The sequence below is a fragment of the Macadamia integrifolia genome, chromosome 9, assembly GCF_013358625.1.
Source record: "Macadamia integrifolia cultivar HAES 741 chromosome 9, SCU_Mint_v3, whole genome shotgun sequence".
Lineage (NCBI taxonomy): Eukaryota > Viridiplantae > Streptophyta > Magnoliopsida > Proteales > Proteaceae > Macadamia > Macadamia integrifolia.
In genome coordinates, this window is record NC_056565.1 from 37,966,923 (window position 1) to 37,990,513 (window position 23,591).

The 23,591-nt window shown below is 38.7% G+C and overlaps 2 protein-coding genes across 6 annotated transcripts; both read right to left on the reverse strand.

The window, feature by feature from the left end:
• Positions 1-499: 499 nt before the first annotated feature.
• Positions 500-5,854, reverse strand: LOC122089441 (pentatricopeptide repeat-containing protein At4g14190, chloroplastic). Of its 4 annotated transcripts, none has more exons than XM_042659186.1 (3): positions 5,358-5,854; positions 4,009-5,182; positions 500-2,912 (listed from the first exon to the last, which is right to left on the reverse strand). In XM_042659186.1, the coding sequence occupies exons 1-2, from the start codon at positions 5,745-5,747 to the stop codon at positions 4,010-4,012; spliced, it is 1,563 nt and encodes a 520-aa protein (XP_042515120.1). In that variant the 5' UTR covers positions 5,748-5,854; the 3' UTR covers positions 500-2,912; position 4,009. The 4 variants fall into 4 exon arrangements, with proteins under 4 accessions (XP_042515120.1, XP_042515121.1, XP_042515118.1 ...); XM_042659187.1 differs by having other exon boundaries at positions 500-2,941; XM_042659184.1 differs by lacking the exon at positions 500-2,912 and adding an exon at positions 3,371-3,477.
• Positions 5,855-6,923: 1,069 nt separating this feature from the next.
• On the reverse strand, positions 6,924-22,485 carry LOC122088020. Of its 2 annotated transcripts, none has more exons than XM_042657160.1 (9): positions 22,049-22,485; positions 21,760-21,933; positions 21,460-21,642; positions 9,879-11,245; positions 9,598-9,780; positions 8,934-9,387; positions 8,490-8,702; positions 8,081-8,383; positions 6,924-7,896 (listed from the first exon to the last, which is right to left on the reverse strand). In XM_042657160.1, the coding sequence occupies exons 1-9, from the start codon at positions 22,083-22,085 to the stop codon at positions 7,199-7,201; spliced, it is 3,612 nt and encodes a 1,203-aa protein (XP_042513094.1). In that variant the 5' UTR covers positions 22,086-22,485; the 3' UTR covers positions 6,924-7,198. The 2 variants fall into 2 exon arrangements, with proteins under 2 accessions (XP_042513094.1, XP_042513093.1); XM_042657159.1 differs by having other exon boundaries at positions 21,460-21,651; positions 22,049-22,484.
• Between the last annotated feature and the right edge of the window lie 1,106 nt (positions 22,486-23,591).

Sequence of the window (23,591 nt, forward strand, 5' to 3'; positions counted from 1 at the left end):
TCCCAACTGGAAGAGCTACCCTATGATGGGCATGCTTTCTGAGACCTTCAGCATGGCCTGTTCAATGGTTGTCACTATATATACTAAAGTCCCCAATCCCCATCTTCTCATGGTATTCCAACTTTAGCAACATCAGTTCTAAAATCATCAAGAAATGCAGTTTTATCTTGCCTCTGTATCCCCCAAAACAGCTTGACCAACTTCTATAATCCCTTTACCTCCTGAAGGAAGCATATAGTCATGAAGAGAACTCCATCAAATGTGAAATTGGGTAATAGTGTTACTGAAAGTGTGTGAAACCCATTTATTACCTTAGCTTCATAGTGTTACTAATGAGATAGACGAGGAGGAGATTATCCTGGGGTTACTAGAAACTTTTCACCCAATACTGCTTCTGGGATCATATTTCCAAGCCAGGAACTTCAAAGAGATTCTTGCTTCTTCGTCTTGGTTCAGCTTGCCCTTTGCATGCCTAGGCTTATTCCCAACGAAGAAGATGAAATTAAGAGTATATCTGATGTTCAGAAAAGTTATTTATGAGAGTTCTAGGCAATGAATGCAAACCCTCTGTATGATGAAAGGTAATGGAACTCAATAGCCATCATCATCTGTCTACATTTGTTCTAAGGGATTTTTAAACTTATTGCTCTTCTTTTAATGAAACATGTATCTTCTCCACAGACTTGCAAATGAGAAGCAGGTTTTAGCTTCTTTAGAGCAATATATTCTCATCAATAGCAGTAATTTTCTATTCAATCATTGACCCAACTGATGCATCTGTATGGCTTATTTAGGGGCATTGCCAAGATGAGCTACCAAATCCCCAGTGGCCCAGTGGCCCAGAGGCTGAGAAGCTTCTCCTCCATTAATACTTGAAGAGGACTGGAACCTGTTCAGTTCGAGAATCCACCAAACAGCAATAAAATGGTTGTTTCAACAGGATAAAATCTCTGGACCCATGTCTAATCGGGTATTGAACTTTTGCAGACTCAATAGCATGAATGGGAACCAGATCATCGGCCATGGAATTAACAACTGGTCGATAGATTTAAAAGTGATTGTGGCACTGGTAGCAGCAGAACATAACGTCGGAACAGCACTTCTGGTATGTTTACTGAAGCAGTTACAAGAGGAAGGCGGCCAGGAACATGAGATTACTTTGGTGATGAACTGCATCATTGAAATCCTCCACATATGTCCAGCTGCTTTGGGCAGGTTATGCTTGTATGACATTGGCAATGCAATCAACAGCATGAATGAATATTCAACCTATTTTGTTTCACCTCAAAACTGTGACAAGTGCACTTCTTATCTTCAACACCCTATGGTCACTGCAGCCCAAAACCATCTTCGATGATGAAGCTTGGCTTCCTGTGGCTGTGAAGATAACTTAGATTCATTTTAGTTTGATTTTTAGCAGCAACTTTAAGAAACTAATCAGACTTCCCATTCTTCTGTATATGCTGGAATTTTTCATCACCGCTATGAGTGCACACATGCAACCATGATAAGCTCAAAGAAACTGGCATCCTTACTTCGATCTTGCATCACTCCACCAACCATGCGCTCCCAGAAGCTTCAAATTCCATAGTTATGAGTACTTCCTTGGTCACCCCAATTAACAACATAATTAATGCTGCTTGCTCAAAAGGGCACTGCTTCAATTCATCATGAAGAAGAAACAAGCACAACAAACAGACATTTGTTTTTTTTTTTTTTTTTCCTATACTTATTCTCTTTAAGGTCAGTGCATCGCTATTGGCATAACAAAAGTGTTTCTTGTCACTGAAAACCTATATGTGTTTCCATTCAGTATGTATTTTATTCTAGCGGGGACTGTCGAGTGGCAAGGTTTTCTTAAGGCATCCAATGGGACTGAGCAACAACCATGCATACGCATTAGAGTCCATGACTTATGCAGACTGGTACACTTTGGGTCTTGTCCACTGAAACTTGTTGCTTCACATTGTTTGCTGGAATTGTTTACCAGAATTTCAGATCAGAGACATACCAAACATGACGAGCTAAAATTGCTCTATGGGATACTTGAAATCTGCGACGGCTGTTCTGGAAGGCCTGATTTTCTATGCTGATACTAGAATTTCCATGAACTGTGCTGTTTGTTTGTCTATGATCATGGGATGGGAGACGCTGGGGATGCAAGAGACAAAGAGTCATGAGGGATGATAAGAGGTGTAGATTGGTCATGGAGGAGTTGGCATTGTCTTTGGAAGTCCCAGGTTTGGCATCAAGATCATTCTTAAATCACAGGCCTGCAACCCAAATAGTCCTTGCATTGTTAAGACTAGGCCACGTGCATACATGGATGAGATCTGTAATTGATGGTTCCTGTATTTCTGGTATACTTGAAAATTGATGGTTCCTGTATTTCCGGTATACTTGAAAACCTTTCAGCCAGTAATGTGAAAGCAGAGATGGTCGAGTTGTTTCGAGAGCTACTGCACTATGGCCACTTGAGGGAAGAGGAGATTGCAGGTCTAAATCGTGTCTTCTAGGTGAGGGTTTGCTGCATATACCATGCTATTTTACTTGTTTTCCTGTAGGCAGCCACAAGGTTTCAAAGTGCTCCAAATTTTGCCACGAAATATTATTCCTTTTCCTCTGCCTGGCTTTTAAAGGTAGTACCTTCCAGTCTTTACCCCATTTCCATGTCACTGTTTTTCTTTTCCTAATTCTGCATTTCCTTCTAATTATAATGGAGAATGTAATGGAACCAAATTTATTGTCTTTAATATTGCAGGCATGCCAAAAACATGTATACATAGATGGTTCCCAAAAGGGAAACACAAAGAAGCATCCTGAGAAGGTAGTTTCCATCCCGAATGTCTTTTGGCAACATATGTGAGTGCTCATCCATATCATATCATCCGATTCCCCTCCAACTATCTGTTCTGAAGGAGTTCACAGTGGGAAGAAGAGACTATTAAAAGAAATAGAAACATTTTTTTCAGGCGTCAGGAAAAAGATAATGGCAAAGGAAAGCCTAAGAGGTTACCCTTTTTTTTTTTTATCAAAGATAATGCTTCAGTTTTATAAATCTAAAGCCCCTCAACCCTCACCCACCCCACCCCCCCACCCAAAAAAAAAGACTTAAAAAAGACTATTTCTTTAATGAAGAACATACAATTTTTTTGGATGAATTAACTAAGTATTATTGGCCAAAACAGCACAAAAACTGAACACCATGCACACAAACACAGAGTTAAGGCGGTGGTTCCACCACAATTGAAGGTTAGAGACAGATAAATAAGTTATGAGAGGTTATGATATCAGTGTCCCTAAATTGCAAGATTTAAGCTCCTCCAAATTTGGAAAGGTCTTAGATCATCCAAAACCTGACCACCATTCCTTTAACCATGCAACATTTTTATTCTCCATACATAAGATGGACTTAACAGTAGAGATACAGTTCTAGGCGTCACAGAGCATGTTGGCACTTAGTCTTTATAACACTAGCTGCAGTGAAAAGTGTTAAATCAATGTCAGGATAAGAAGTACCTCAGTTCGAGAATTGACTACATAAATGCCATATTGTCTTTCAAGCCAATATCACTAAGTATAAGATGCAGTCCCAGTCCACATGGAAATGGATCTTTTAGCTGATATCAGCCTGTTTCCTGTCTAATAGAATTGATTCTATATGTGACAAGTCCCCCTTGGATTTGAGGACATGAAAAATGGGTACGAAACAAGATGAGGCATTTCTAGCTCTAGTTTTGGATGAGCTTCGCCCAATTGTCTGGTACTTCACTCTTTGCTCCGTCCATCTAGAATGCCCGTTTTATGAAATATCTCAGAGATACGAATGCTTTATTTATCACCAAGTAGAGATGAATACTATATGGTAGCGGCGGGAAGGAAAAAAATTCCTGGTGAAAGTGAAAATGGGTCTGTTTCCTGTCTACCAGAATTATATAAGTCTTAATATGACATTAGATAAATGTATGTCTTACATATTTTTACAGCATGTCAATTAAATTATATTACCTCAATCCGTTTTAGCTCCCAGGAAGTAGGGCTTTGTTCCATTGTGTTTCAGCACATTTTCAATCAGATCATGATAAGTCCAGACTCTCTTATCTCTTGCTTCAGGTCCAAGGGATGAGTACATTTCTTCACAACTTCGAAGAAAATGCCCCTTACCAAAAGCAGCGAGGACCAGAGGATCAGTGTCTATTGCCACAGATTCTTCTAATAACCCCATACCTCTCCATACTTCTAAAGCTCTCATCCCATCAAAGCCAACATCATCAGCATCAAAGAAGACACCAATAGTTACTATATCAGGTTTGACAGATTTCGTTTGAATATCTGAGAGTAATGCATCCAACAGCCTCAAGTCTCTCATCTTCAAATAAGCTAGTGCCATAATGTTAGCAACTGTTATATTCCAAGAAGACTTGGCTATTTCCATCTCATGGGCAATAAAGCTCATGCCTTTTCGACTCAAAAGACAAGCCTGAGAAAGCATCCGCAAGCACCAAAAAAGATCAGTTCTCCCTTTTCTCAAAGCAATATCATGTCCTAGGTCCTCTAATCGAGATAACATGTGATTCTCAATATAAACTCTAGCCAATTTCCTGATCAAACCCTCATTTAGAGGAGTCTTGGTATTCAAAACCTTCCTATAAGCCTTCTCCATCTTCTCTAGAATCCCTAGGTTCACATAAACCTCCAGCATTGCAATCAAAGCTGAAGATTGTAAACCCATCCGATTTGAAAGGAGAGTTCTATACACACTTTCCATCCTTCTAATCAACCCACCTTGCGCAAACTCCCTGATTAGTATGTTATAAGTAAAATCATCAGGGACACAACCTTCCAATTCCATTCTCTTTACACAACTATTCATCTCATCATACATTCTGTAATTCCCATAAGCTTGAATAAGCCCATTGAAGGTTTTGGTTTGGGGCTTCAACTTAATCTCCTCCATCTCCTCAAAATAAAATAAGGCATTATCAAACTTCCCTTTTCGAGCAAAACCGTGAATAAGGGTATTGTAGATTCCCAAAGATGGACTAAGGCCATTACTCTTCATATCTCGAAGCAGGGATGCTGCTTCGTCCATTAGACCTACCTCACCTAGTAACTCTATAAGCTTCCCATAGTTAACTTCATTGATTCGGGACTTCTCTATGTTTTTCCACAAATCGAACACCTATAAAATCAGTTTCACGTTAATCAAAATGACTGTTCAAAATGATCGAATAAAAAGGGGGATTAAAAGAAAAATCAAATTTCCAGATAGCGGAAGACCCAACATCATTTCTGGAACAATTCTCACCCAAATTTAATAGGGAACCTCAGTACTAAATAAGAAAGAGAAGTAGTACCTGAAGAGCCTCTTTAGACCGAGAGGTCTCTTTGAGGAATCTCATGACTACCCAGAAATGGTCTTTGCTCCAATCTCCGTCATCTTGCAGAATTTGTAAAGGGTTTGAGTTCTTCCGGCTGAGCTTCCCAAGTAAAGCTTTCAGACTCCGGTTTTCATGGAAGGTTTCCACAAGAAGGGTTGTGTGTTTTGCTGTACTGTCTTGCAGGCTCGTATGTTGCGCGTGGGATTTAACTTCGAACTCTTTTGATAGAGCAGAATGAGAGGAAAAAAGAGGAAAATGAATTGAGGATGACATGAAGAGCTTGTCTTTTAGGGTCTTGCAGGGTCTGTTCGATCTCCATTTCGAATTGGACTTGGAGAACTCCAGGGACAAGCAGTGGGAATCCATGTCCGTTGTACACACACTTGCTAATCTGTAGCTGCGAGCACTACCACGTACCACATTGAAGAGGCTTCTTTCCTTTTTTTTTTTTTTACCAAGAGAGAGAGAGAGGGGGGGGGGAGATATTCGGATCTTCTCCAACCACTGCTCCCTCGGATCAAAGAAGGTACCTTTATATGATTGGTAGTTGAAACATAGTCTCAAGCGTGCCTATCCCTAATTAGAGAATAATTGAAACATCAACTATTGGAGATGATCCAAATCCACTACATGATTGCGTGGCCCTTATACCAATATGGGGCCAATGGGAATGTGTGCCCCAATGACATCCAAAGTGAAGTTGGGTGGGGTGGAGGTGGTTTCCCCACCCCTGATGCAGGAACACACTACTAGAAGAACAAATACCAATATGGATTTTGACCACTTTACCCTCTGTTCATATCATGATCGACTAACCTAATATCAATTCATAAAACTCTATTCATGAGTGGAAATGGATTTTTTTTTTTTTAATATTTTTATAAAACTATTAAGTCTCTTCTTTAATAACCATAGTTTTTGTTTTGAACTGAAATTTAATTAGAAAGATTGAGACGAATTGAAGGAAAAAACTTGGGAGTGGTCACCCACATCCCTCATATAGAAATGGATAATAAATTGATGATGGGCTAAAATTCTTTTTGGTTTGTTATAGATCAGATTCCACTTGTCCCTTCAAGATTTTTTTATACTATCGTTTCTATTTAGATTTAGATATAGTAAGTTGTTTTGTCACAAATTCACTAGAATGGATTTTCATTTAAGAAATGTTGCTTATTCCTTTCATAGAGCCTAAGTTCATTTCAACTAGTCGAAATTGGACACAATGTGCAAAACATGTTATGATTGAGTTTAGCAATAAGATTTGATCAAGACCAATCCACATGCTTAAATGTTTTTACAATGGTAATACTCTCAGAATTGCCATCATGTTTGGAGGAAGAAACACAACACAACCAAAAACTGCAGCCGGCAGGATTTTACTTTCGAAGCTCAGTGGATGGGTATGGATCCAGGTCAACCCTGACGTACCTGCTTAGGATTGAGAGGTCACATATCTAATTAGGCTTTGTATCAAGTATGACCTCGAACAGAACTGTATTGTTGTAGTTGTTGTAGACATTACCTATCAACTCCATCAACTCAACCAAACCAATGTCCATAGAGTTATTCCAAAACATAAATAGCTATTGCATGCACGCAAGATGAGCCAAAAGATTTACATACGGAGCATCAAAGAAATCAAGTGAATCAAGGATATAAAGGGCAAATTCCCACACGTGATTAACCTAAAATCTACAGACGACTGCTACCATTACTTAGTAATGTGCAATATAGAATCGACCTGCATGATTCTTAAAGGGGGGGAATGAGTCCAAATGTTCTTGTTGAAGTAGGCATCTCTATTACTGTTTCCATCATGGGTCCAAATCAACAGACGTGCAGCATACAAAGGGTACCCAGTTCCCTCTGCCTTTCCTCTTTTCTTTCTTACTTTCTGGAAGTCTTGCAGGAGTATTCCATTCCTTCTCTTGGTCACCTTGGGCAGAAAGAGCTGTCGATTCTTCAGGAGCTGTCACTGGAGGAGAAGTCTTAGGTGCGACCTTATTGTCTTGTGCAGAAGCCTCATCCTTGGTGGCAACTGTTGCTGGATGTTCCTGTCCATTCGATGGCTTCTGCAGGCTTTCAAGGTTTGCTTCAACCAAAAGACTCCTTAAAGGTGTATGTGGTTTCCCGGCGCTCCAGTTACTAACTTTAGCAATGATCTCTTCATTCTTCTTCCTCCCTTCCGACTCTTTTGCATCATAAGCGAGCGAAGGAAACCACCCATCTTGCAAAGGTGAAGAATTTGGCTGTTGTGGGTTCTGAACTGTCTGGATTTCAGATGAAGTGGTGAGTTGATCATTTCGTTTGCCAGATTCAACCGAGGTCATGAAGGAAGGTGCATCAAATAAATCACTGTGACCAGAAAGCTCTCTCTCAGAAGCACCAACTTTTGTCTCCAGGTTAGCTTTTTGATCTCTGTCCATTACTCCTGTATCGCTCATTGCTATTGTTTCAGTGGCAATGATGGGTGATTCTTCATTAGCATCTCTTGTGGAAGGAAATGTTGAATCTGCAAGAAACATAAATGGAATTTACTAAAGCATAGGGACTTCTTTTTTTTGTCTCCCTCTTCCCCCTCTTTCAGATACAAAGTTAGACTTCACAAAAAGGGGATCGATGCCTGAGAGGGAGGTGAGACACAAGCTCTAAAGGATTAAAACAGGCGCACCTAGCTCAGAAAATCATATCATTACCTGAAACAGAACCCCAATAGCCTTCCACACTATCAGCTTGGCTACTAGAATCAACAAAGACACCAGCTGACACAGCTGCCGAAGCACTGGGATGTTTTTTAACATCATTCACATCATCATCTTGTAAAGGCAGATACTTGATCTCAAATGTATCTTCACCAAAATCTTTGGTGCTATTCTCTTCACTGAATGTATTCATTAGGTCGGCTTTTTGTGATTGGGTATTGGATGCTTGTAAAGTATCATCAGTAGCAAGGATCACTAGTTCATCAGTAGCATCTGATGTGGAAGGGACTATTCCTTCTGAAAAAAAAATAAAAACATAATAAGCTGGATTCAATCAAGCAAGAAATTGATTTCTATAATTACCAGTATAAAAGAAAAGAACAAAAGACAACTACTGAATCACCATTATAGTGTTTATGATGATTGTTAGCAGCTTTATCCTGCAAAGGCTGAGACCCCACGTCAAATTTATCCCTTCCAAAACCTGTGGTGCTCTCTTCAGCAGATGTCCTTTTCAAGTTGGCTTCTTCTGCTCGGATATCATACACTTGTAGAATTTCAGCGGAAAGGATTGCTTGCTCATTTGTAGCATTTATGGTGGAAGGAACCATTTTCTCTGTAACAACCAATGAAATGAAACAGATAAGAGCATGAAAATGTTGCCCATCTCCCAATACATAAAAAAACAAAAAACAAAAGACAAAAAAAACAAAAAAAACAAAAAAACAAAAAAAACAAAAAAACAAAAAAAACAAAAAACAGAAGTTTATTCCTTTCATTATTCCAATTATTATGAATAATGTATCAATGATTTGTTCTTCTCCAACACGATTGTAGAACCAATCACCTGAAGCAGAACCAGAATAACCTTTCATATGATCAGTTTGGCCATCAGACTTGACCGAAAACTCTGTGTGCACAACATCAGAAGCACTAAGCTGATGTTTAAGATTGTGATCACCATCATTTTGCAATGATTGGGAATTAATATCAGAAAAATCCCCACAAAGATCATTGTCATTGTTGTCTTCCACTGGGACAGAACTAGGAACCCAAGATTCAGTATTTAGTGCTGAAGCCATATGATGCTCATTCTGACTGAAATTTTCTGCACCGCTTGGAAAAAACCAGGCAATATCATGATCTACTTTTATATCTTCATGAAGAGCTTCAGAAACTCTGATGTTTGCTGTATCAACATACTCAGCTTGACTTTCCAAATTCGTAAGAGATGAGTAGTCAGTACACCTACTGGTATCAACTCCCTTCTGGACTTCCTGAAAATCTTCACCTTGACGAACCTGTAAATGAGAATGAAATTCAATTAAATTTCATAAATTGATTTGCTTATAAAACACAGTCCACTTACAATTGTATCCTGAAGAAAAGGTTCACATATCAGTAAATTCTTGCCAGATTCAGAAAATCCAGAAAGTGTAACAGGATGAGGCTCTTTTGGAGACATTAGCAGCACATTCAGGGGCAATCTTTATGTTTGTTGAACCAATTACCTCCACAACTCCGTCGCCAATATACTTCCCAGCTAAGTTGGAATGGTCAGTTCCATCCTTCTCTGGAAAATCAGAACTGCTGCTAATAGAATTGCTTGCTCCATCAACTTTGGTATCTGCTGGAAAAACCACAGCATCTCCTCCTCCTTCAGGAATTACCGCAGGCTTTTCTGGAAGAATTTCCTGTGATATATCATGGTAAGAATCATGGGATTCCTGCCTATTAATAGAGCAATCGGTTTGAGTTAGCCTAGTGTGGATACATATATATCACTACTTACAGAATCTGGAAGGGCTTCCAAGCCATTTGACACATTGTCTGTGCCAATTATAGCCTTCTCTGGAAAATCATTGCTGTTAATGGCATAGCTTGCACTATCAACTTCATTATCTGATGTAGAAACCATGGCAGCTCCAACTGTTTCATGAATCACTGTAGACCTTTCTGGAAGAATCTCCTGTGATAAATCATGGTTAGAATCATGAGATCGCTGCTTCTCAATAGAGAAAAAAGTTTGAGCTTGTCCTGAACAAGTAGATGTTACATCACTGCTTAAGGCTGGAGGGACTTCTGATCCATTTGACCCATCACCCCTAATAGAAGCCTTGCATTCAAAAGAATCAGTTTCATATTCATTGAATCTCTCCTCAACCATACTTTTGCTCACTGTCCCTTCTTGCTGGAGGTTTTTTCCATGTACTTGCTGACCTGAACAGGCATCACCTTCATCCAACTTATTTAACAGGAAACTGGAGTTATCTTCCTCAGAAGCAAGAATTTTAGGATGATCTTCCTCCTCTTTTATTACTGCACCATGTGTATCTGATGTCCCAGGTCCATGATCTCTACAATCTTTAATTGTCACATCAGAATGTCTTTCTGCAGGTATAACAGTTGATGTTGAAAGTGCAGGTATCTTGTCATTTGGTTCTGCTTTCACATTGCAACCATCAACAGTCTCACTAGGATACGCAACACTTACTTCTTGTACAGAAGCATCTCTTTCACTAGCAATCATAGTACCCATATGTTCAATGCCGACAACTTCCATGGGCCCTGAACAAGAATTAGAGGATGAATCAATTTGGGGTATCACTGGTCCGGAGAGCTTAGATTGCTCTTCCTTCGAGTCTACAAGTCTATCAATGGGTGCATTGATTCTTGTTGTACTGACATCAGCGGTTACTCCTGCAAATTCATCCATTTGTTCCAACCTTGAATCTATCTCAGATACCTCCATGCTTAGAGGTTTACTAGGTGATGCTACCAGGTGTGGAAAATGCCCATTTGCATCACTATTTTCATTCATATGTCCTTCGAAACTATGCCCAGAGTGCATCAAAGATCTGTCTGTCACATCATCGCCAGTCTTGATATTTGCAATCTCAGGAATCAAATTCACCCGTTCATCATGATTGACATCGGAAACAAAACTAGCACAATTATGTGCATCTTTTCTTCCATCAACAGCTACTGCTTCAGTTTCCTTATCAGAGGAAGAAGCCAAGCATTTATCCACAGTAAAGCTTGAGGAGTCAATTTGGACCTGTAAGTTATTACTCTTCAAGTTATCCACTGAACTTTCCAAACCTTGGGGCTTTTCCAGCTGGCTGCCCTGCACTGAATGTTCTGGTTCTTGAATAACATCTACACATGAAATTCTAAAATTAGTAGGTTCCAATATCTGAAATGAATCATGATTCAAAGAGGAAGCAATGTTGTTCTGTTTTATGGTTGAGAACTCCATCTCTGTCTAACAAATTTACATTAAATAAGGTTTGTATAACCAGCCTCAAGAAAGTTTCTCTATGTTTGAATGTAATGGGGTATTCTAAAGTCACCTAAAGATTAGATTTAGAAAACCTCAACTCGCAGGGATAAGGAACCACACGAGGAAGAGAGAAATATCAATAACTAAAATAAAATAAAATAAAATCATCAGATGGATCTGAAACTCAGGCCGACTGGTCAATCAGATAAAAGGACCAATCCAGTGAAATTTAATGGAAATCTAATGGTCAGATTTATATGGAAGAATTCCACGTTTAACAGGTTACCGAGACCCAGAAACCAGAATTAGCAACTACCAAAGTTAGTAACTCAGATTTTGAAACTCGGAAATTTAGTACGTAGAAATGTAGAAACTGCAACCGAAATTAAAACAAAAAAAAAAATGTTGATTCAGATACTGGATATCAGAAAGTAGAGTTGAACCAGGATTTTTATATTGATCAAGAAAACTGAACTTTAAACAGAGACAAAACATAGGATTCAACACATAATTGGTAGAAAGATTAATTAGGAATTTAGGACTGATGGTAACGCAGCTATTGATTTTGTGAACAGAATATATAATCGTAGGTTAAGAAATTCTGACCTTTTGTCAACAGGATGAGAGCGAAGATAGATAAGAGAGGACAACAATCAGAAATGCACCTAACTAACCTACTGAATACAAAGTAGAAAGCAATTACTGAATCCACATTAGTCCACTCCTGAGTCCACAGAAGTAACACTTTTGATTCTCACAAGAGTAAGCTTGAGATCCAAAGACCAAAGTAGCAGAGCCACAAAGCCTTTCTTCATTCATAAATTCATGGGTAGGGCCATAGCCCCTTACATACTTGTATAAAACAGTGCTAGACAGACCCGAACTAAAAAAATGAGAGGCCTAAACCAATCCTTAACTGACAAGGTCACATGAATAGGCTAGGAAACTGAAATAATAAGGAAAACGGCTTGAAAACAAGACAGGCATTATAGTAACCTACTCCAGACCATAGTTAGTAAGTTCGGGAACGCCAATAATACGGAAACGGATTCGTACGGCAATTAAACAGGTCATACAAAAATAATACTTCTCAGAAATTCGGTGCAATAAAATGCGCTCGGCAATGATACGATGCGTGTTTAATACGATTGCTATGTAAAATCCAGAAGCAAAAATCCGAGTTTATTTTGGTATTAAGGATGAACTAAAACTGGTTGTTTACAACTAAATTCTAATATTCCATGCTCTCATGAACACCTAAATCCAATCTAGTTTTCTAATTGGGGATCATTTCTCAATTTACTTTTTTTTTTTGTTTTACATCTAACATTAATTAAGTTTAATCATGTCTATCATAGCCAATGTTCATAGGTGATCCATCAATTACTTTATATCATAGTAAATAATAGCATATATTTGTCAAAATAATAATAATAATAGCATGTGGATAATCATTTAACAAATTAAAATATCTTCATTAATATTATCTTATCAAACAAGAAAATCCACAGCAACACCTAATGATGTGAATCCGTATTCTAAAACTAGAATCAAATCGCATATAGGTCAATTCAAATATTCAATAATTCAATCTTAATAACCAGCGTTAGATTCGTAATTAAGGTAAGATTTTAAATTGGGTGACAAAATTATAATTGAGTAGACTTAATAGGCTAATGGGTAGGAACAAGAGGGTGGACACATAAGATTCTTGAATAATAGATTTAGGATAAGCTTGAAATGAAGTTAAATAAAGGGTATAAGGTAATAAAGGAGAGAGGGAGCGACAATATGGAAAGAGGTGTTGGAATTAATAAAATAAGAAGACATGTACCATCCACATTTTTCTCAAAATTGAGAAATCTACCAAAAGGGAGAAGTGTCGTTTTGACTTTTGGGGTTGAGTTTTTTTTTTTTCCCCCAAACTAAACGTATTAATCAGAATAAAACGTATTATACATGTTTATATGGGTACCTATAAAACACGCGTAGAATATGGATTTTTAGAATCGATACGTCAAATTATGACTTTTTGATTGAAACGTTCGTATACGGCAAAAAATCCACGTATTATACGCGAATTTACTAACTATGCTCCAAACTGACTACTGGCAACAATATTAATAAATTGAATAAGAGTCCTAAATAAAGCCCATGTTTACAGGTCCCTTGGGTGGACCAGAACCAAACCACAGGTTATGGAAAGAACTAGAAAATTGGTTCAAAATTGGACCAGAACAAACCATAGGCAAAACTGGCCTTCCTTCTTCTCTTCCTTATGCAGGATTCCGCATCAACTCTTCCTGGCTTGGAAAAGCTCAACCTCGAGTTTTGTAGTGGCGAAGAATCAACACTGAACGTGTAGCATGATGTTCAATCAGTCCTCAACATTAGAATCCTCTATTTGTTTGGAATTCCATTTTGGATTCTTCAAACACTGTCTCTCTGTTTTCTTCATCTTTATCCACAAAACTCTGGATCATTTTCTTTGTCCAGTGTTCTCTCATCTTCCTTTGGCAGCACGAAGTTGAGCTCAGTCTGTGCTAGAAATTAAATCAACTTTCTCTATAACACCCCCAGCAATTGCTTTCCAATGTGCTCCCTCTTCGCTGATTTAGGGCAGCAACTTCATTAGACAGTTGCCTGACTGCTGCAACCCATCGTTATCGAGAATCCTAAATGCTTGATTCATTAGGGTTTCCTTGAAGCACTGCTAGACATAGCTCTTATACCAAATAATGGGGCATTCTAAGTCACCTAAAGATTAGGGCTTAGAAAACCTCAAGTAAGCCAGAATCGCAGGGATAAGGAACCAGACCAGCAAGATAGAAATTCAATAACTCAAAGAAAATTCATCAGTTGGATTGTCAATCAGGTAAGAGGAACAATCCAAGGAAATTTAATGGAAATCTTATGGTCGGATATATAGATATGGAAGAATCTCACTTTTAGTAAGTTACCAAGACCCAGACAGAAAATTGAAACCAGAAACTAAAATTAGTAACTCAAGAAATTTAGAAAGTAGACATTTAGAAACTGAAATTAGAAACATAAAACATAAATAGAAAATAGATTCGGAAATCAGACTTTAAAAAAGTAGAGTTGAGCCAGGATTTTGATATATATTGTGAAAAGTGAACTTTAAACAGAGAATAAACATAGGATTCAACATGAAGGAAGATTAATTAGGACTGATTGGAAATTGTTAAAGACTGCTACCATGGGTGATTGCAGTCATTGTTACCTTGAGGAGAAGTTTCCTTGTTTAGTTGTAATTGATAGGCTATGAGCTCCTTTAGTTATTTACTTTCTTTGTACTTAGATTTATACTCTTAGTAGGTTTCTACTAAGAGTCAATCACTTTATGTTATAAATATTAGGGATAGACCACGATAGGTATATAATGATTCCTATCATGTTCTAACTCTCTCTCCATCTTCTCCATCTCCATCATGCTCTCTCTCCGTCTACCTTTCTTCTTCATAGATTCTGGTTTATTTGATTTTGTTACATGGTAACAGAGCTATGAAGAAGAAAAAAGAGGGGGGGGGGGAATGCTATGAAGCCCAACTTGGAAAAATAAAAAAACCCTAGGGTTTCTTACCTTTTTATAAAGACTGATTGTGCTCTTTGTTACTGTTGTTCCTGCTGCGGATTGTGCCTAGCATTAATTTCAATATTTGACTTTTGGTTATTAGAAAAATATATCCAGGTCTGTTTTGTCGATGCACCCCCTAGCTATAATTCCTGTGAGATTCCCACTGCAATCACACCTCTGCTCCCAGCTTTATTCTCTTGAAGTCAAGGTTGGGTTGAATGAGTCTTTATCTTCTGCTACTATCGTGGTTTACAGTATCTCCAATACGAAACAATACCCTCCGATACGTATCTTAAATTTAGTCGATCGATACAGCGACCGATACCAACACCGATACTTTACTCCTTGATCTTTAGCATATCTTAGAGTATCTCCGATACAATATGATACCCTCCGATATGTATCTTAAATCTATCCGACCAATACGGCGGCCGATACCGATACTTTAATCCTTGGCTATGATCATATAGCATATCGGTTTGATCGCTGGTCCTCTCCAACTTGGCGAAGATCAGCTAAGGTTCTGAAGTTTGAAGCCGTAAAGGCTTTAGAGGTTCTCAGGTTCTCATGGCAGTTGCGAAGGCAACAAGGGCATCTGCTGCAACTTCTGCTGGTGTCACAGCTAGAAAGCCCCATGCAGCATCCCATACTGGCATGTCCTCTGCTGCTGGACTGATGCCATGCTTCGTCGCTGTCTGATTGTTTCAAAGGTTGAAAACAACTGTCGTGGTCCCTCTTAAGTCTTTTATGTTTTTGTCACACTAATGTTGTCATGCTTTCGAAGGTTAAAGATAATTGTCATGGTTGTTGGGTTTATGTCAAACTGATGTCATTTGAGAGAGCTCTATTGACCTGAACAGAACCAGGTTACCACTGGGATGGGGTAACCCTCTTTGGTTTATACATGTACTCCATGAGTGCATGTATCTTCGTACTCGTGGAGTTGGGGTTCTTTCTCCATTGTTATCTTCTCCTTCCTTGCTGTTCAGGGTGTTCAAGGACTGCAACTCCATTCACAAAGGTACACAGATCTACACGTTCTCAGAGATTCAAAACTGTTTTCCTGTTAATTTCCTAATCAATTCCCCTACACCCGAGACACTTTCAACCATCTGCTTGGGCTGAGATTTTGGTCGATCATCCAACCCACAAGAGCCTCCTTCAATCCAAAAATCAGGTCATTCTGACCTGGGATTGGTGAGATACAAGAATCTCCTTGTTTTTGTCCTGTAGTGGCTTTTCAGATCTAAACTTGAAATCCGTAGAGCAGTTCTGATCCCTATTATTTCCTGTGATATTTCTTCATGTTTATGGATCTGTTTTAAGACTATTTCAGTACCTAATATACCCCTTCATGGTTGGTTATAATCTGATTTCAGAAACCCTAAGTTATTGGGATCGACAGACTCAGTTTCCGGATCTGCTTCCTTATTGTAATCTGATCTGATCTGATCTCTACTATTGGTACTTTGATGGATGGTTGTTCTTTGATAAGTATCCTGCAGTTTAAGATTAGGCTTTACTTGTCAACCTAGTTCTACGTTAAGTTTCTATACTTGCCTGTTTGACGAGAAGTTGTTTTAGGTTAGTTTCTAATTCTAAGTTAGTTTCCTTTTTGGTACTTCCTAATTTGTAAGCTTGACCTATTCCTATATAATGGAGCTGTTGTAATCAATTTTAGACAATGAAGAATTGAAGATTGAATTTGAGGGTTAACTCATGGCTGGGATAGCTGAAAACTTGAGAGGTGAGACGCCCAAAACCTAACTCTTCTTCCCCTTTCTCAACACCTCCCACTGATTCCTTTCCTATTTTCTTATTTTCTCTTTATTCTACTGTTGAGAGAGAGAGAGAGAGAGAGAGAGAGAGAGAGAGAGAGAGATCTGAGAGCTGTTTAAAGTCTATTTGAAGACCTGAAGATCCCACCTGAAATCAGCCAAGAGGAGGTGCCAAAATCAGCTTCTGTCAGGGTTTTGAGTGTTGATCGATCTGTCCAGATATCCTCATCTGTAAGTCCAACTCCAAAGCCCTTTTAGGGGTTTATTTGGCATCCTAGGGAGTGCCTTCAATCAAGGCTTCAGCCCCACCTGGGCATCCATCTGCCCGCTGCAGCTCTACTCCCTACAGACCAGAAAACCCTAATTTCCTGGTTGATTTCTACCATCACATTGCTGCACCTATGCAGGTCTGTTACAGGCCATATTTGGACTCTATTCCAGCCAGGTATTCCAGCCCTTTGGTTCCTTATTGAGCTAGATAACAGATTGTGCTTGTTTCAGCCCTGTTTTCCCAGATTTGTGCTTCAGATCTGTGAATCAGATCTGAGTTTTGAGTTGGAGTTGATCTCAATTGGGGTTGTTTACCTTTTGCAAACAAACCTTACATTACCTTTCCTTCCTTATCTACCTCAGTAGCCCTTTAAAATTCTGGTTATTTACAGAACTATCATTAGCCTCATTCTCTACTATTTTTTCTTTTGTGCCGGTGCTTCATATGAAAATTCAGCTATCAGATTACCATTTCACCACCATTTTTTCCTGTCATGTTTATTTGACTGATCAGAGGGCGGACCGCAGCACACCATTGTGACCTACTGGTCACGGGTTCAAGTGGGAAAACAGCCTCTCTGCGAAGCAAGCGTAAGGCTGTGTACATTATGACCCTCCCCCCGAACCCACACTGGCGGGAGCCTCATGCTCTAAGAACGCCCATTTTATATTTATTTGACCAATCACTACACTTGGTCAAGAGATCTGCCAGATCATACTACTTTTTTTTTCGGATTTCTTGGTAACCTGCTAATTTGGTAGGCGTGCTATATATATATGTGTGTGTGTGTGTGTGTATGTACATATATATGTGTGTGTGTGTGTGTGTATATATATATATATATATATGCGGCTGCTCTTGATTATGGGATTTATGTGTAGCTCATCCGCCGTGATGCTGGTTATTGCTGCCATATGATGATGGGTTATCCTCTGGTGTTCTCCCCTGCATTATTTGTCCACGTGTAGTGCTACAGGTGAGGGGGTGATTGGTTATTATAATCTGATATTTGAAGATTATTATTATTATTATATGCTCTAGTCATCAGCTGAAGATTATTATTATTTTCTTGTTCGTGTCATCAACTCATGTCCTCTGCAACAATTTTATCTTATAAAGATGGTTAAATGTTTGCAACAACAAGATTATGACTTAGGGTTCCCAACAATCTAATGCTATGTGATGTGGTTTCTAGCAACCTTATGTTGTGTTATGTGGTTCCCAGCAACATTATGTTGTTACTAGTGGTCCGCAGTAACCTATACTGCACTTTTATCAGTGGCTCTCAGCAACCTATGTTGCACTTTTAGAAGTGATCCGCAGTAACACTTTTACAAGTGGTTTGAAACGACCTACACTGCACTTTTATATGTCTTCTTTGAGAAGATTACTACTTGCTTTCCTTGAGAAGGGCTTATGATGTTTTTGCTGCTATGATATTTTGGCTTGTGGTTGATATTCTCTACCACTGGTTTTGCATGTTGTTGTCCGAATTTAATTGACATGAAGATTTTTCTCTACTGTTGTTGCCGATGATTGGTGTCCATGTCTTGGTATTGCCACTGGAATGAAATCCTCTTAATGGTTACCGACGTCTACAACTGCTATATATGTTCAAGACTGGTTCTACTGGTTGTATACTCTTATTGTTCCAAGCTGGAACCTCTGATATATTTTCCAGCTTGAGGGCGAGAGTTAAAGACTGCTACTGTGGGTGATAGGTGTCACTGTTACGAGGGGGAGTGTCCTTGTTTAGCTGTAATGGTTAGGCTATGAGTTGTAGTTGTAGTTTACTTTACTTTAGTTTTTTTTCTTTTTCCTTTTTTTGGATGAATACTTTCCTTTAGTTATTTACTTTCTTTGTAATTAGACTTTATACTCTGTAGGTTTTTCCTACTAAGAGTCAATTGCTTTATGTTATGAAAAATGGGGATACACCACAGATAGGTATTTACTGACTCCTATTGAGTTCTAGCTCTCTCCTTCTACCTTTCTTCATTTCTTTTTCTCTTCTTCTTCATAGATTCTGGTTTATTTGATTTTTCTACAGGAATTAATAGAAAAAATAATTAGGACTGATTGAAATTAATGCAGCCATTGATGTTGTGAACAGAATACAAAACAGCCTATATAATTTCTGTTTCAAAAATTCTGCCCTAATTCAATTGGAGAAAAGAAAAGATAAATAAGAGAGGATAAAAATCAGGAATCCACCTGATTAACATGCTGAATCTACAGCAGTCCACAGAAGTAAAACTCTTGAATCCCACAAGAGTAAACCAGAGATCCATTAGACAAATTAGCAGCCAAAAGCCTCTATTCATTCATAAATTCATGGGTAGAACAGTGCTATGCAGACTCAGAATCAAAAAGAGAAACGCTTAGGCCAATCCTGAACTGAAAAGTAAACATAAACTAATTAAAGAAACTGAAGTAATAAGGAAAACCGCTCGAAAAACGGGACAAGAATTATAGTAACCTCTTCCAGCCTGACTTTTAGCAACACAATAATAATAAATTAAAGAAATTAGAGTCCTAATAGAGCCCATTTGCTGGTTCCTTGGGTGACAAAAACTGAGCCGCAGGGCTGGAAAGAACCAGAAACCTATTTCAAAGTTGGACCAGACCAAACCAAACCACAGACAAAACTGTCTTTGCTTCTCTTCCTCCTGCTGAAATTCTGCATCAAAATGATGAAAAAGCATCAAGCACAATGCAGTTCCCTAAAGGCCAATTCAAAGGCCCATAAGAAATGACAAGAGAAACATTTCTTCCCTTTTCCCTTGTCGTAATTCCTATTTTGTGTTTTGACAGTACAGTCAATGCATGTTATCCATACATTATTGGGTTGTAAGCCTAGCTCATACATCAGCCCCATGATAGAGATTCTTTGGTTAGTAGGAATTATTTGTACTATATATGTAGCAACTTAAATTTTGCAGGAGTACTTTGGGTCGTGGCTTTTTCAAATCTTTTGGATGAGTTTGTTGAAATTGTGGCTTTAGTTAGAAAACAAACCTTCCTAAGGTAGCAAAATTCCTTGTCGGGTAAGTTCCGACCCGCACAAAAGGCGTAACGATATGGGCACTGTCTCGGAGAGGCTTTGCTTTTTTCCCCTAGACCTTTAAACAACTTCAATTTGCTTAACGTCACTCCTTACTGATACACCTGGTAGACTTAGAATTTTTTTTTTTTTTCATCTCTTAGTTTTATTGACAGATAAATGTTTCCTGTGATATTAAAAAAAAAAAGCAGGGGGGCCAGCTGATATCACAAAATGTACTCCATTAAAGTAGTTGGTTGATTCACTGCAGTTCTGATACAGGTCCACAATTCTAAATATAACAGCATGTTCACATGTATCATGGTGCAAGCAGCAGCAATTGGTTTTTTCCATATCAGCACTAACCCCTTCCATGGTTTTTATAACCAAAGAGCGTACAGTACCCCGTGCATGAGGCTTCCACCACTGTGGGGTTTGGGAAGGATCATAATATACTCAACCTCACCCTCACCCTCACTTCGCCAAGAGGCTGTTTCCTGACACAAACCCACGACCATTAGGTCGCAACGTAGCAACCTTACCGTTGCGCCGAGGCCTGCCCTCTCTTCCATTGTTTTATAACCACCAAGAAAAAATGAAAATAGTAAACTAGTGAACCAAGGTCAGTGCTAGATGCTCGAACAATCGGGGAAAAGTATGCTTTCCCTTCTCCCTTTCTTAGCAATTACACGTAGCATTCATCCAGCTCCGAACATTGACAATAAAAAACAACTAGCATTGCCTTCAAAGAGGGGACAAAAAATTAAGGAAAAAAGCATAATCCTCAAAGCCCAAAAGACCTGTTATAGAGCCTTCAACTCAAAAAGTTCCATCAGTCGAGTAATAAAATTCTCATGTACAATTTCAGTGAATGTAGTGTTGTAAATCACACCTTGACTAAGGGAAGAATAACGTAAAAATCACCTCTTCCAAAAATTGTAATTTCCTAGCAATTTCCGCAAGCTGTGTATCTCATTAGAAGCAGAGATTGTCATCCATCGATAAGAAATTTAAAATAGGTTCAATATTTGAAAAATAACAGTAATAAACACCCAAAATAGAACCTAAACATAACACTCATCACTTAGGCTTGTACAGCTTGAATTTTCTTTCCCAATTTCCAATTGAAGAGATGGGTCTAATGATCACCAATGTCTTCTTTTCGTTCCAAGACTGCAGGAATCATATTTAGAATGTTCATTCATCATCAAACTCAGGATCCAGAGTAAGCACTCAACATAAACTAATAATCCAATTCCAGTAATTATGGGTAGGTGAAAGTGGATCATCAGATATCATCAGTAAACTTTTCTTATCACCCAAAAAACACAAAAGAGAAAGTGAAGACACTTATTGGCACTAACAGTCACATTTTAAAAACAGAGTTAAGTGACACTGACCTCCTTTCACATTTACTTCTGGGGATCGAGTACCCTTGGCCACAACCGTCTCGATAGTAGGACTAGTCCCTGTATCCCCAAATTCCGCAACAGCATCAGAAAATAAGTCCTCTTCCGATTTGCTCGACTCTATTCTTTGAATTCCATGCTTCACATTCTCATTGCTCTTTAACTCTCCCAATACTGAATTCCCTGCAGTCAAGTTTCCACAATAAGTAACAACTAGATCAAGGATCAAAAGCAAGAGATCAAAAACGATTATGTTCAACCAAGAAATAATAAAAACCCAAAAATTCTAACCAGAGCCCTTGTGATCTTCATCTGACATTTGCTCTTCATCTGGGTCGGTTAGCTTATACCCTTCAAGAGTCCCGCAAACCTTCTTGTGAGATCGTCTCTGTTTTGCGCTTGGATGCGGGTTGGGGAATGGCCAACCACATTTGTGACAAATGTGAGAGCCATGACTGTCATGCCCTGCAAAAACAAGAGAAACCCATTAAAAAAAAAACTGATATTGTAAAGAAAATAAACAAACCCGTTAACAATAAGATCACAACAAACAGAACCCATTGAGAAGTAGAAATCTAACCAGTTGTATGATTCTTCCCATGATCATGGTTGCCCATTTCTTAGTACCAGGAGACCCAAGTCAGACAACTCAAGAAAGACGATGAAAAGGTAAGGCAGAAAGAACCTGAACAAGTCCTTTAAAGATCCAACGAAAATGGCTAGAAAGATTTTGGAAGACCTCAAGAGACTGCGTGCTTCTAGGTCATGACCCGTACGATATAGATAGAGTAGAAAACAGAGAAACAAAGAAAAAGAACAGCAACTCCATCCACAGAAACCGATCTTCGCTCACTCTCTTTCTAGAATTACGGAAGCAGTGACAGAAGATTGGTGTTAGCAGAGTCACAGACTATCAAGTCCACCACGTGCGCACGTTATCTTCTTCCGACTTCTCGCGTGACTAATGTGCACCGGTTCTTCTACCTTTCTCTCAGTGAGCTCTCTCTTCTTCTTCTCTCTCTCTCTCTCTCTCTCTCTCTCTGCTGGATCTTTTCTTTTTACTGCCATTTCCCACGTTCATCGACTCTCCGTAAGAGCGGGCGAGAGGTTCAATCCTATGCATCTCACACACTCTATATTTCCTATTTTACGTAATCCATACCGTTAATAACTAATCCGGTTAATTACGGGCCCCACATAATAGTGGATTCCGGTGTTTTATGGAGTAATTTATTAAACCACAAGTCCTGTCGTCTTCTAAAAATAAGGTGGAGCTTTTAGAGGTAGGGCCCACCGAAAGACTTTTGTCTCACTTCGCATCCTCAAGTAATTACAAACTCTTTGTACCAAAAAAAAAAAAATTACAAACTCTTGGGTAGTAATCGTTGCATACGGGATATCGGTGTACACATGCTACATACACCGTTGGATTAGTGTCCTCATCATTAAATCTGTTTGACCGATGAAGAAAATGTGTCCACGTGTATGGTCGAAGTTGAAGAAGGAGAGCTGGATAGTGGCAATCGTCATTAAATTCTTACCTAACATCAAATGTGTCAAAATCAGTTTGGTTTGGGGTGGAGACAAGGGAGCATACGGATTACGGAAGTTAAAACCTTTGCTTTAAGCTTTGGTTTTGGGACATGTTTGATGGTTCCCCCTTCGGAATGTTAAATAACGTATCGACCGATAAACCAAGCAAATGCCTCTGTTGGCGTAGAAATCTAGAAAAAGATAAACATGGCATTCTCTTAATAGATTAAGAATAAAGGCTATAGGTCAATGATTCGATCAAATGGATCCCACTTCGCAGATTCTTCATACTAATGTTATATCTACAAATCAGATGGTCAGAAATTATCAGAGATTTTCTATTTGCACTATTTTAATGCTCAGGGAATCATTACGGCTTAATGGCCGTTCCAAGAAAAAATTGAAAATAAAAATGGTGAGAGCGTAAGACATGTTAAAGGCCCCACCTCCGGCCTATATATATATATATATATATATAACACCATATAGTATGATTTTAGGGCGGAGGGATCTACACGCGGCCGTCACATATTAAATTTCAGTCTCAACCATGGTTATAGGAAAGTAGAGTTATTTGGCTACCAGAAAAA

Coding starts and splice junctions, on each gene's coding strand:
- LOC122089441 (XM_042659186.1), bottom strand. CDS start 5,747: ATGGATTCCCACTGCTTGTCCCTGGAGTTCTCCAAGTCCAATTCGAAA. Junction 5,183..5,357: donor GGTCTAAAGAGGCTCTTCAG/GTACTACTTCTC, acceptor CTGATTTTATAG/GTGTTCGATTTGTGGAAAAA.
- LOC122088020 (XM_042657159.1), bottom strand. CDS start 22,085: ATGGGCAACCATGATCATGGGAAGAATCATACAACTG. Junction 21,934..22,048: donor TGGGAAGAATCATACAACTG/GTTAGATTTCTA, acceptor TTGTTTTTGCAG/GGCATGACAGTCATGGCTCT. Junction 9,781..9,878: donor TGGAAGCCCTTCCAGATTCT/GTAAGTAGTGAT, acceptor GATATATCACAG/GAAATTCTTCCAGAAAAGCC.